General features: G+C 40.4%; 1 protein-coding gene across 1 annotated transcript in view; it reads right to left on the minus strand.

Annotated features, from left to right (window-relative positions):
* Window positions 1-11712, minus strand: part of ASPM (assembly factor for spindle microtubules) — a 49845-nt gene extending 38133 nt beyond the window's left edge. Inside the window, exons 1-7 of the mRNA XM_046679821.1 lie at window positions 11416-11712; window positions 8958-9101; window positions 7315-8800; window positions 2815-2919; window positions 2261-2407; window positions 684-929; window positions 338-405 (exon numbers count right to left, since the gene is read on the minus strand). Of these exons, the coding sequence (XP_046535777.1) occupies window positions 338-405; window positions 684-929; window positions 2261-2407; window positions 2815-2919; window positions 7315-8800; window positions 8958-9101; window positions 11416-11712 (2493 nt within the window). The remainder of the gene's footprint in view (window positions 1-337; window positions 406-683; window positions 930-2260; window positions 2408-2814; window positions 2920-7314; window positions 8801-8957; window positions 9102-11415) is intronic.
* Between the last annotated feature and the right edge of the window lie 663 nt (window positions 11713-12375).

Consider the following 12375-nt stretch of genomic DNA (forward strand, 5'->3'; position numbering starts at 1 on the left):
AAGAGGTTTAAATTAGAAAATGTATTTAAACAGCCTAACATTGACATTTGTAAATGTTCAAAAAGGATCTTACTATACCTGTTATTCTAGGCACTACCAAATTGTATATATTTAAGAAACAAACAGGAAAACTGCTACACAAGGAAATGGCAATAATATATAAAGGCATGGTCCAGTTACCTAGTGAGCATTTATTAAATGACCTTCAATTTTATATTGAAAGATCAATTATGATAACCAAATGACTTTATAAGTGAAACCATATTTTATTAAAATCTATTAAAAGTATATAATAAAAAAAGTACAATTTTTTTCAATAACTGAAAGGTATACTTACCTCTAGGCCAATTCGTAGCCACAAAGGATTATATGACAAAAGCCAGTTCAGGACTTTCTGCCGTTCTCCTGAAACGCAGGTGAAAAGTGAGTAAGCTCAGACCAATAACCAAATAGAGGCAATAAATAAAATTTCATGGAGAAAAATCAGTGGAAAGAAAGGATAATCACTTTTATGAAATAATTTAAATAAGGTATTCTTCTACTCTTAAATATATATGTGATCATATTTAAGTATGTGAGGTTTTAGGCAGCAAGGACAAATCATGTACACATTTGACTCTGAAATGCAAAATCTCTAGTGTGTTTTTAAAGAATTAATCTCAAGATTTCCATAATCTTCTTACCCACGTCTTTCCAGAGGTGTCTATCTTTTCGAACAACTAATCGTCTAGCTTCGATTTCGATTTCAAGCTTTCTAATAGCTTTAACCATTTTTTCGGAAGTAAATAAATGACAGGCTGCACGACGCAATCGATTCAACCTGCACCGAGCAGTGTAAGCTCGGAGGGACACTTCATCTTTTGTCGGAGCTCTGGGAACACTTATTTTATGTTGACTCTCGACTCCCAAAAGAAGAGTAGCAGCATTTACTGGGTAGAAACAAAGGAAGAATGTTTCTGGTTAAATATTTATATATGTCCTTAAATCCAGCAATAAATGCTCTTTAAGATGGCTGAAACAGACTCTACTCCCTACCCCTTCCAAGCTTGCTCTTCTCTTTCCTACCTCAAAATAAAGGTATCACCATTCACTCAATACCTTAGGCCAATCTACCATTGCAGCCTCTGTACTCCACCTACAAAATGCATCCCACATCCAACCGCTTCTCATAACCTCCACTACTGTGATCCAAGTTCACACGTGATCATCCTAAACCAGACTAAGGAAATAGCCTCCCACCTGGTTTCAATGCTTACATCCTCTCTGTAAATTAAAGATATAAGCTCCTAAAGAATTGCTTTTTAAGAAATCAATTACATTTTGAAACGCAATTTGAGTTTTTATAAAGCACGTTTTCTCTCAAGAAGAGAACTAAAAATGAGGCTTTGCGTACTTTTGGAAAAAAAGAAAAGTGACCTTAGAGATCATCTAATCAAAGAGGCTTTTAATGTAAAAATCCTGTACAAGCTTCTCCAACGAACACAGACCAGCCTTTGTTAAAACACTGCAACAAGGGAGAAATCATCTTCTTAAAGACAGCCTATAAGATGGTTTGACAATTTAGACGTTTATAAGGATTTTTCCCTTATCTTGAGTTGAAGTGATCCCTATAGCTGCTGTGGGATAGCAGCTCGAGTTAAGCTTCCTTCTCTTTCAGGAGAAGATCCTTCAAATGTTTGAAAGACAGCATGTTTCCATCTTGTCCTACAACTGAGTCCTCTCTTTTCCAGAATAAATACTGAGATGTTTTAAAAACTCCCCATATCAACCAGTTTTCAGATCCCTCATAATTCTAGAGCTTGCCTACAAACTAAGGTACTTGAAAGTGGAGACCAAAAAAAGAAGAAAGTGGAGAAAATATGTCTCAAGTGATCAGGCCACACGAGACTGTGAAATATAGTCATCAGGACATTACACTTTATTAACGTAGCTAAGACTGAATTGGATTTCTTAGCAGCCACGTCTCACTGTTAACTCAGATTAAATCTGTTTTGAAATAAAACTCATTCACCTGAAAGGCTGGAAATTGTACTGGCTGATGAGTGAGAATGGAGAGCAAAAAGAAAAGTTCAATACACACAGTACAGAATTCTCTAAAAACTGTCACCTACGTAATCTTTAGCATTCATGGCAATGAATTAGTGGACCATGCCATTAACTATCATACAATAAATAAAATATGGCTAATTAAAGAATGAAAAATTCATGTTAAAAACTCTGTAAAAGTGAGTTTTCATTTAAACATTAATTTAACGTTTACCTTCAGAAATATTTGCTTTTACAGTGAAGTCATCAGGAGTTAATATAAAGTTTAGCCACCACGTGAAGCCCTGTTGCTGCTTTTCCTTCCAGCGTTCATCATAAAACATGTTTTTCGCAGCAAACGGCATTGGATGCCTAGGAATATCTAAGAACACAATTATGTTATTGAATAAGAACTTTTCCTCTAACTTATTATACAATATATAGCAAAAAACCATTTTAACTAGGAAAAACCAGCTTTAAAACACTGAACAACAATATTTAATTTTCCGCTTCTAGCTGGAAATGGTTGAAAGCATTTTGGGTACGAAATGCATTCAAAGTAAAAAGGGAACAAGTAAGGCAGTCCCTCCTGGTTATTTAAAAACACCAAATCACTGTGAGTCAGTTTCATTAAAGTCAGAAAATATGCTAATTGTTATTTGAATGCACACTTGGACAATTCTTCAAGGCTTTTATTCAACAAAAAAGGATCAGTTCATTTCTATTTGAAATGCAATGAAGGCTTCATTCCTTGTCAACTTTCCAGAGACTTAAAAGATAAACACTTGCCTGTTTTTAATGGTTTTATGAAGGTCAAACTAGACTGTGCCACGGCAAAGATAGGTTTCGTCCTTTTGTTTGTTTTAGAATTAGGAGTTCGGTAGACTAATGAATCTAAAATAAATTAGAAAGTAGAATAACAGCATTAAAAAAATGAAATAAATTCCCTGAATGAACTGTTTAAAAGTTAAAATTTGGGTTCTCCATAATCATATCCGTTTAGCAAATACTGAATAACTGCTGTCACAAGCACTATATGCTACGAACTCGGTGGTCAAGAAAACCTACATCTGGAAGTTATAGACCAGACACTACAATTTATTTTGTGCCTATAGGAAATATGATTGAGATTCAACCAAAATTTATTGTGTGTATCGATTCCGGATTCTGTGTTAGGTGCTGAGAATGCAGAACGGAAAGATATGGTCCCAGCCCTTAGGAAGTTCTCAGTCGAGTATAGAAATTTAAAAGGAATTATAATATACCACGGAAAGGAGAAGTACGTATCAGCAGTTATGAAAAGAAGAAGAAGGAAGAGCTCACTTCACCTAAAAGGGTAGAAGACCCTTTCTAAATGGGAATACACTTGAGCTGACTCTTGAAGGAGAAATTGGGCATGAGGAATCGGCCTGCTGACAGAACTGCAAGATGACTGGAGCAGAGAATCCATACAAGAAAACTACAAGAAGAGGTTGGATGAAGTAGAAAAGAGTTCAATATTAAAAAAAATTGTGGCAGCTAATATTTGAATACTGTGTGCCAGGCACTATCCTAGTCTTTTAGCGTAGATCACCTCATGCAATCATCACAGCAAACCTATGCGAAGTGTAATATGATTATCCACATTTTATGTAATTAGGATGCTGGAGCTCAGAGCATTTAAGCCACTTGGTCAAAGTCATATATAAGCTAGTAAGCCGCAGAGCTGGGCAGTACGGTTCCAGAGCCTGCACTGTTCATCAGTTTGAAGGACCTGGTACGCCCATGAAGGACTTCAATCTAGGAAGGAACACCATCATTTATATTTTAGAACATGATATGGACAGTGGAATAAAAGGGGTCAACACTAGAGACAGAAAGCTAAAAGGCAGCTATTCCAATGGCCCAAGTTAGCTAAAAGAATTTAAAACAGAAGCAGTGGAAACAAATTAGACAGAAGAATTATTTTCATAGTAGAACCAACAAGCCTTAATAATCAAGTGACTAGGCAAGAGATGGAGAATGAGAACTCCAGACGATATCCAGATATCTAACCCAGGTGGAGTGAGGTAGACGGTAGGTGGCAACCACAAAGGAAAGCGCACTGGAAGTCATGGCGGCAAATAACCTACCAGAAGAGCAGTTCACGCCCTCAAAAGCAGGTTTTACACCAGCTTATACCACTGCTAAATCTAAACAAAGAGCTAATAAAAGCACAGGAGGGCAAACCAAGGCCCACAGGCAAAATCCAGCCCACTGCCTGTTTTTGTACAGTCTGCAATCTAAGAATAGTTTTTTCACTTGTAAATAGTGGGAAAAAAATCAAAAGAATTATATTTCCTGACACATGAAAATTATATGAAATCCAAATTTCAGGGTCCATAAGTAAAAATTTTATTAGAACACAGCAACTCATTCATTTACACATTTGTCTACGGCTGTTTTCCCTCTGACAATGGCTGAGCTCAGTAGTTGCAATAGAGATTATTTTGTGTGTGTGCAAAATCTAAATATTTACTATCTGGACCTTTGGAGGAAAAGTTTGCTTAGCTTTGATTTAGAAGGATTGCAAATGTATGTCAACTGTGAAAAGAAGAAACATGACCAAATAATGACATCATATTTATTAAGTTACAAGGGTCTTAGTATTTGAGCATTTTGAAAATAAATTTATGAGGAAAAATTCCTCACTCTGCAACCTTGCGGAAGCTAGTGCCTCTGCCTGGGACCCTTTTATTCTGTGGGAAGCCTTTGTTGGAACTACCGCACTGCTCCTTGCCATGCACACAAAGCCAAACGAAGTGTCTGCATTTCTGTGCTTTCACAGTTCCCTGTACACAGTCCAACCAGAGGACTAGAGCAACGTGAGCACAGGAATGATATCTTTTCTCCCTGTATCCACAGAGCCTAGAACAATGCACGGCGCACAGTAGGCACCTTATCAACATCAAATAAATGCATCTTGAGAAATGGACTTCTCTGCTCTCCTAGGTTTGTCAGAATACAAAGAAGCTAGAGCCACTCTTAGTGAGTTATCATGCTCTCATATAGGCTTATAAATCAGAGACCGAACGAGTCCAATTCTCTCTAAACCTTGCAAAGAGGCTCAACTAGGTGGCCACCTAAACAAACTAGAGGTTCAAATGTCAACACTCTAGTGGTTCGTTTGCTCATTCATTCAGTTACTAAGTCATTCGGTCATCATTTATTGCACACCTTGTAGGAGATCAAAATATGTTCCTTGCAGTCAAAGAATTTGTTATCTGGTCAGAACATATTTATAGGAAGCAGGAAAACAATACAAGCAAAGAAACAGAGTTAACAGAGAGATACGAGATGTCACATATGCTACATTCAAATTTGCTAAGAGAATGTCCCTAGAGGAAAAAGTCAGCAGGGAGCAGAGTTAATATAAGTTAATTATAGTACTTGAAATAAGTGAAAGATTGGAATTAGTGAGAAAACCAGAGATAAGAAAGTTAACAAAGGGATAAACAGTCAGTAACAACACAAGGAGGATGCCCACTCTCGCCACTTTTATTCAACATATTATTGGAATCCCAGCCAGAGCAATTGGGCAAGAAAAATAAATAAAAGGCATCCAAATTGGAAAGGGAGAAGTAAAAGTGTCACCATTGGCAGCATGGTATTATACACAGAGAATGCTAAAGACTCCACGAAAAACTGTTAAAACTAATAAACGACTTCAGAGAAGTTGTAGGATACAAAATCAATATGTAAAAATGTGTTGCGTTTCTATGCACTGATAGCAAACTATCAGAAAAAGAAATTAAGAAAACAATTCCATTTACAACTGTATCAAAAAAAAATAAAATATCTAGGAATAAATTTAACCAAGGAGGTGAAAGACCTGTGCAGTGAAAACTATAAGACGTTGATCAAAGAAACCAAAGGCGGCATAAACAAATGGAAAGATATTTTGTGCTTATGGATTTGAAGAAATATTGGGAAATGTCCATACTACCCAAGGCAACCTGCAGATTCAATACAGTCCCTATCAAAATTCCAATGGCAATTTTCACAGCAATAGAACAAACAATCTTAAAATCGGTATGGAACCGCAAAGACCCTGAACAGCCAAAGCAATCCTGGAAAAGAAGAACAAAGCTGGAGGCATCGGGCTCCCTATTTATTTCAAACTTCTATTTCCTCAGTGAAGTAGGAAGCAGATCATCAGCTTAGATGGGGATCAGAGAGCAGCTCTGGAGCCTAACTGCCTGGCGGAGAACACCAGCTTTGTCCCTTACTACCTCTGTGACCTCGGGCAACGCCTCAATGCACTGGCTTTCTCACTTGAAAAATGTAGGACTGATAACACCTACTTCGTATCCTTGTTGTATTGAAGGAGGTAATTGTAAGGCACTTACAGCTGGGTCTGACAGAGCCCCGTGCTCAGTAAATGTTAGATACTGTTATCAATCAGGGGAGAAGAGGAGAGACAGGTGTTGGAGGTTTCAGGCGAAAAAGGAGGGATGAGATAGTCTGTAGCAAAGTGATAAAGTCAATAAACCAGGAAAATGTACCCAAAAGGAAAGAAGGGCTTACTTGAGATATATAGTCATGAATTTAAAGAGCAGCCCACATGGAGCATGCAGAGGCGGGTTGGGACTGGAACTGGCGGTTAATAACTAGCGTGGTTTGTTTTCCTGCCTGGACCGTGATGGTCACATGGGGTTATTTGGGTTAAAACAGGTTTGGTGGGATTAGTCCTGTTTTTGAGGCAGCCAGGCTGTGAGTAATGGGGAGGGAACAACGAGTTTTTTCCCCAAAGGAAGGCAGAGCTCTGGGGCCCTATGTTTATTCCTAATTAACAGCCGAGGAAAGGCTGAGGGAGAATCACGTCACCAGGAGCACAGGGTATGCAAAGGCCTCTTCCACATTCCCTCAGATGGTGCTGCAGGGGCCAGGCCCCTCACTGAGTCTTCCAATCAGGGCCTGGACCAAGGTGAGGCAAGTCAAGTACTTCCCCTGTGTACACAAGTTGAGGGAGGGCCAAAACACTCCGTCATCGAGATAAGTATTTGAATGCGATAGTTGTTAAAAATCAAAATTAATGCGGAAAAGTCATGTTGAACATACTATCAAAAGTTTCAACAAGAACAAGATCGCAACTATCTTAGAACTCAGCCCCACAATGCCTTTGCCCCATCTTCCGCTAAGCTAGTTGGTAAATGAAAAGTACAAGTTAATTCAAGCTTATCGACAGCAAATGAACTAAACCAAAAAAAAACCAGAAAACATGCCCTGTAGAGGTGTACTTTTGTCAAAGATTTCATAGACAGGACTCACCACTTTTCTTCCTCAGGCTTAATTTCTCTCTGTTGCTAATGCGTTTCGAGACGAGTGTTATCACCTTTTCCGTTCTTTTAACGGTTGATGTTTCCGATTCCACAGGAGAAAAATGCATTCTTTTGATTTCTTTCACTTCTGTATGTTCTGTAACTGTAACCCTCACGTTGGCATCTTCCATGTTGCCCTCACCCCTTCTTTTACGAGCAACTAAAGCTGTCATTGAGGCAGGAGTCGCGACATTTTCATAACTCTTAGATTGATTGACGACTGGATCCACAGCTGGAAGGTAAGAAGGAAAAGCATCCTTCTCTTTTGAATTCTCTGCTCCATTTTCACCTTCACCTGCTACACTGCTGAGACATCTTTTTGCCTTTGGTTTATTGGTCTCAGGTTGGTTTTCTCTGGCACAAGTGGACTTCCTTTTAGTAACAGTGGCAGAAAGTATTGGGCGTCTCTTAAGCTGTTTATCGTGTTTAGAAATATCCTGAGCTGCAGGAAATTTAGGCTGATTTTGTTTTGTAAAACTGTAACAGTTAGACTTCATTTCTAAAGCTTTGGGTTCTTCAAAAACAGCCTTGGGAGAGTTTAAACCCTGAGTTTTAGGAACACAAAGTAAAACTTCATTTTCACTCTGATTTTGAAGAGACTGTGAGGCCTGAGAATTTTCATTTGCTAATGGTGATAATTTACATGTTTGCTGAGATATACACAAATATGCCGTATTATCTTTTACAAATTGATGTGGGGATAGAATTGGATTAATCGACCCTGATTCTAGATCCTGATTTAGTCCATAATTATCATTTATGAAAGAATCTGGACTTAAAATTGTCCGATAAATTTGATGTACAGTTTTTGATTCCAAATGCACAGGGCTTGAATTTTCTTTCATAAACGTATTTGATGAAAGACGTGCTACTAAGTCTAGCTCATTATTAGCTGCATGAAGATCATTTGCAAATGAATCAGGACTTAGAAAATTTCCATGGTTTTGTGTAACGTTCAAAGTTGAAGAATAGTTTGGGGTGAGAAGAAGTTTACTATTCTCGCCAATTTGGCCATTACTTTTATTTAGGGAGTCAAAGGAAGTTTCAGTCACGACTTTCTCATTAAAATTAAAATCTTTCGAAACGGTGGTCCCTTCTTTCAATACTTCCCCATTTTCAGATGCATGAAGAAATGTGTAAGTAGTAGATCTGCGGACAGCGAGCGGCAAGCAAGCCTCACCATGGCACTCTTTGAAAGTGGGGTTAATAGGTGATATGGGTATTTTATTTTCTTCAAGGATTAAAGAGCTGTTTTCTGTTGGGGAACTGCCTTCATTCACAGCCAAATTTTCACAGGCTTGTAGTGGGCTCCTAACTCTGTCAACTTTTGGGGAAACATTAAATGTTTTATTAACATTGTGAATCTTCGAAATCCTCTTCTTATGACTCGAAGAGGCTGAAACTTTCTTCTTATTAATGGTATTCCAAAGACTCCTCTGCAAAGATAAGCAGTCACACAGATTAAATTGATAGGTATTGAATGTCACCTTTAAATAAACAATATTATGTATGTTACTCACTTCGACTGTCAAAATAATTTTTACATATTATTATTTTCATAGAGTAAACCACAGAATGATTAAAACTTATTACCTTTTTCTTTTTCTGCTCTTCTGCATTCCCTAGTAGGATAGCTTGGTGTTTCACAACATCATTTACAAGAAATGTCACAATCTCTCTTACTCGGCCTTCTTTTAAAGGTGTCCAGTTAACAGAAATAACAATTTTTTCTTTGGGCTATAATCAAAAGAACACATTTTAAATGACTATCACAGAGTGATGTATAATAACCGACAATATACAACTGAGAATACATTAGAGGATTAATGAGCATTAGTCACCAACACTCTACAGCCTAATAACATTGAACAAGTCAAATATATTGTCCTACCCTATCTCGTTTCATTATAAGGAAAAAAGCCACTAGGAATAACAAGACTCACAACTAAATTACATGCTAATAAAATCTTAATTGTATATGAAAGCAATGCAACAGAGTCTCCAAATTATTCTATTTTAGTTCAATAGTTTTTAAAAATTTAATCACATATTTTTACTTCTTTAGAATATGTACAGTACTTCTATTTCAAATAGAATGAACTTGCATTATGAAGACTTTCTTAAAAAGAAATATAAAGATGATCAATTAAATTCTTCCTTCCCCACAAACTCCTCTATAATCCACAACGTCATCGTTACTGACATTTGTTAAACACTTCTTATCTTCCGGGCAGAGTTTCAGGGGTCTTATGCAACTAGTTTAATCCTCATGTCCCTAGACAGCAGGTACTCTGATTTTACAGATGAACTCACCAAGGTCCACAAAGCTTTAAGTATTTTGCCAAAATCAAACCACTAGTAATTAGAATCCAGGCAGCCTGACTCCGAGTTCAGACTTTCATATGGGCACCCACAGCCTGGCAGGAATTTGCCAAATGCAAAACCCTGACACGACAAAGCAAACTCTGTCTCTGTTGTTTTTCAGGGGAAAAAAGATGTTTTGTTCTAAAGCATAAAACATATAAGCCATTTAACATTTTAAACCATAAAACATCATAAATAGCTGGTTTTAAAAAATAAAAATAGTGAACTTTATAAAACAGAAAATTCTAAAACAAAACCAAACCTTTTAGTTCCACGTAACAAAAAGGAATAAGTAAAGGCATTATGTAGAAAAACAAAATCTCTTTTTCTGTAGACAGGAAAAAAAAGCAAGCATTGCTAGAATAGAGGGGAGGGGTAGGTTCTTAAGTGTAGCTGAACCACTGCTGACACACAAACCAATGGACCTGAGACTGGAGCCTCTTCTCACTGCTTATGAAGCAGTTACTTAGACAACTTGTCAGACTCCCTCAGCTAATGGTTTATTTTCACGCTTTCAGAGGGTCTACCCAATGGAAAAGCTACAGCAGCCAAAATAAGAACATAAATTTACTGGGTTTTGGGACAGGGATGGGAACATTACTCTGGCCAATGCAATGCAGAAAAGTTACCGACGAAGTTCTTGAAACAATGATCATAAAGTGCGATTCACCATCAAAAATCACACCACAGCGAAGGAAAAAGAAAATGGATTAAAATACTAAAGTGTGCTTATCAAAGCACACATCCTTGTTGAAAATAGCCCTGAAAAGGTGATTTTGCTTTTTCTGCTATAGATATTTAGCCAAAACAAAGCTTACTATTTCAGCAGAATACGTAGTTACCCTGACTCTACCTGGAGTCAGTTTCCCCGATACTTACAGAAACTAAAATGCATAACAAGGTGACTGATAGGAAGCAATAAAAATATTTTTAAAAGCTGCTCTAACCAAAGTACCCCTGGCAATCTTAAAAATAGATTTGTTGCCGTTAGTGCCCAGGAGTGGATTCCAACCCCTAGCAACCCTGTGGAGAGCACATCCTCTGCCCTTCCAGCTCTGTATCAGACAATGCTCTGCTTCGAATTACAGGTTTTCCATGGCTAACTTCTTCCCAAGTGGGTGGCCAGGTCCTTCTTCCTAGTCTGCCTTAAGTCTGGAAGCCCCGCTGAAACGGTCCACCAATCTCGGTGGCAGAGCTTTCAGCGTCACAGCCACAGGCAGCCGCCACAGGATGACAACAGACGGGTGGTGTGATTCCCTGACCGCGGAAAGGAACCCGAGCTGAGGCAGTGAGAGCAAAGAATCGTAACCACTAGACCACCAGGGCTGGCCAGAAAGACAGACAGGAGAGTAAGAGGATTCATTTTAAAAGTGCCGCCCGTTACTTTAGAACCGCAAGAGTCTGTCGCAACCCCTGAATTCTATTAAAATCGCTTATTGATTGAATAGAAATCTATCTCAGTGCTTCTCCTGATGCTACGTGCACGCGCGCTGTCTCCGCCCCACTGACAGCCTACCCCAGCCTTCCATATATATTGGACTGGACCCGCCAGATCCGTGAGATGGAGTTGACTCGACTCCCTAAGGGTCTCCCGTCTGGTCCCTTCTCTCCGGCCGCACCCGTCCTAGGAGGGGCGGCTCAGACGGCGGGGGAGGATGCGCGCCCCGGGCTCCCGGCCCCGACCCACCTGCAGCACCCAGGAGCGCGGCGAGACGCTGAAGCCGCGCTCGGCGGCGGGGAAGTGCGCCACCTGCACCTCGGCCACCTCCTCGTTCGGGTTGTCCAGGGCCAGAGGCAGCGTCCGCGAGGCTCCCAGGCGGACGTCCCCGAAGCACAGGAAAGGCGACCTGCAGAAGTGGCTGAGCGACAGCACCGGCGGGGCAGCCGCCTCCTCCTGGGCCGCGGGGTCCCGCAGCCCCGCCGGCGGCCTGGGCTCCGGGGGGCTCACCCGCCAGCACCTTCGCCCCCCACGCCGGGTCGCCATGGCAGCGCTGGGTTCTCCCCCGACCTCAGGGCGGCTCCCACCAGGCTGCTCCGGAGCGGGGACGCGGAGGAACGCCGACTGCTTCCCCGGGGCGGCTGTGCAGGTCCTGGGGGCGAATGCCCCCTTTCTTTTCCCGTCGCCCACACCCTAGGCAAGAGGAAGCAATGCCCACAAGCTCGCAGACTCAAAAGAGGAGCAAAACAAGTGCGGCCCTTCTCCTCCGTTTAAACTTCCCGCCTCCACCAATGGGCGCGCCAGGGCCCCGCCCACCTCCTCGCAGGGCCAATCACTGGGCAGCAGCCCTTGGCCAATGGGATGCCAGGGCTTCATTTAAATGATTGCATCCGCCGCCAGTCGCTCTCCGCGGAGGAGGCGGAATCCTGGCGGCTCTCTGAAACCTGTGCTTTAGAATTGAAATTCGCCTGTTGATTTTTGTCAGCAGGCTGTGAGGAAGGGAAGAGATGAACGGCATTTCCACGATAATTGCAGCAATCACTGCCGTTGCCCCGGACAACGTTAGGCAAAACCGTTAAGTACGCAAAAATTGGTTAGGTAATTCTTCTCATTCAATAGACCCCGCCGAGAATTATATTTATTAGCTTTCCTTTCGCGGTTTCCTGGGGCTGAATGGGAGAAAAATAAAGAAAATTAAGTTTATAGCTT

This window comes from Equus quagga, chromosome 12 (assembly GCF_021613505.1).
Source record: "Equus quagga isolate Etosha38 chromosome 12, UCLA_HA_Equagga_1.0, whole genome shotgun sequence".
Lineage (NCBI taxonomy): Eukaryota > Metazoa > Chordata > Mammalia > Perissodactyla > Equidae > Equus > Equus quagga.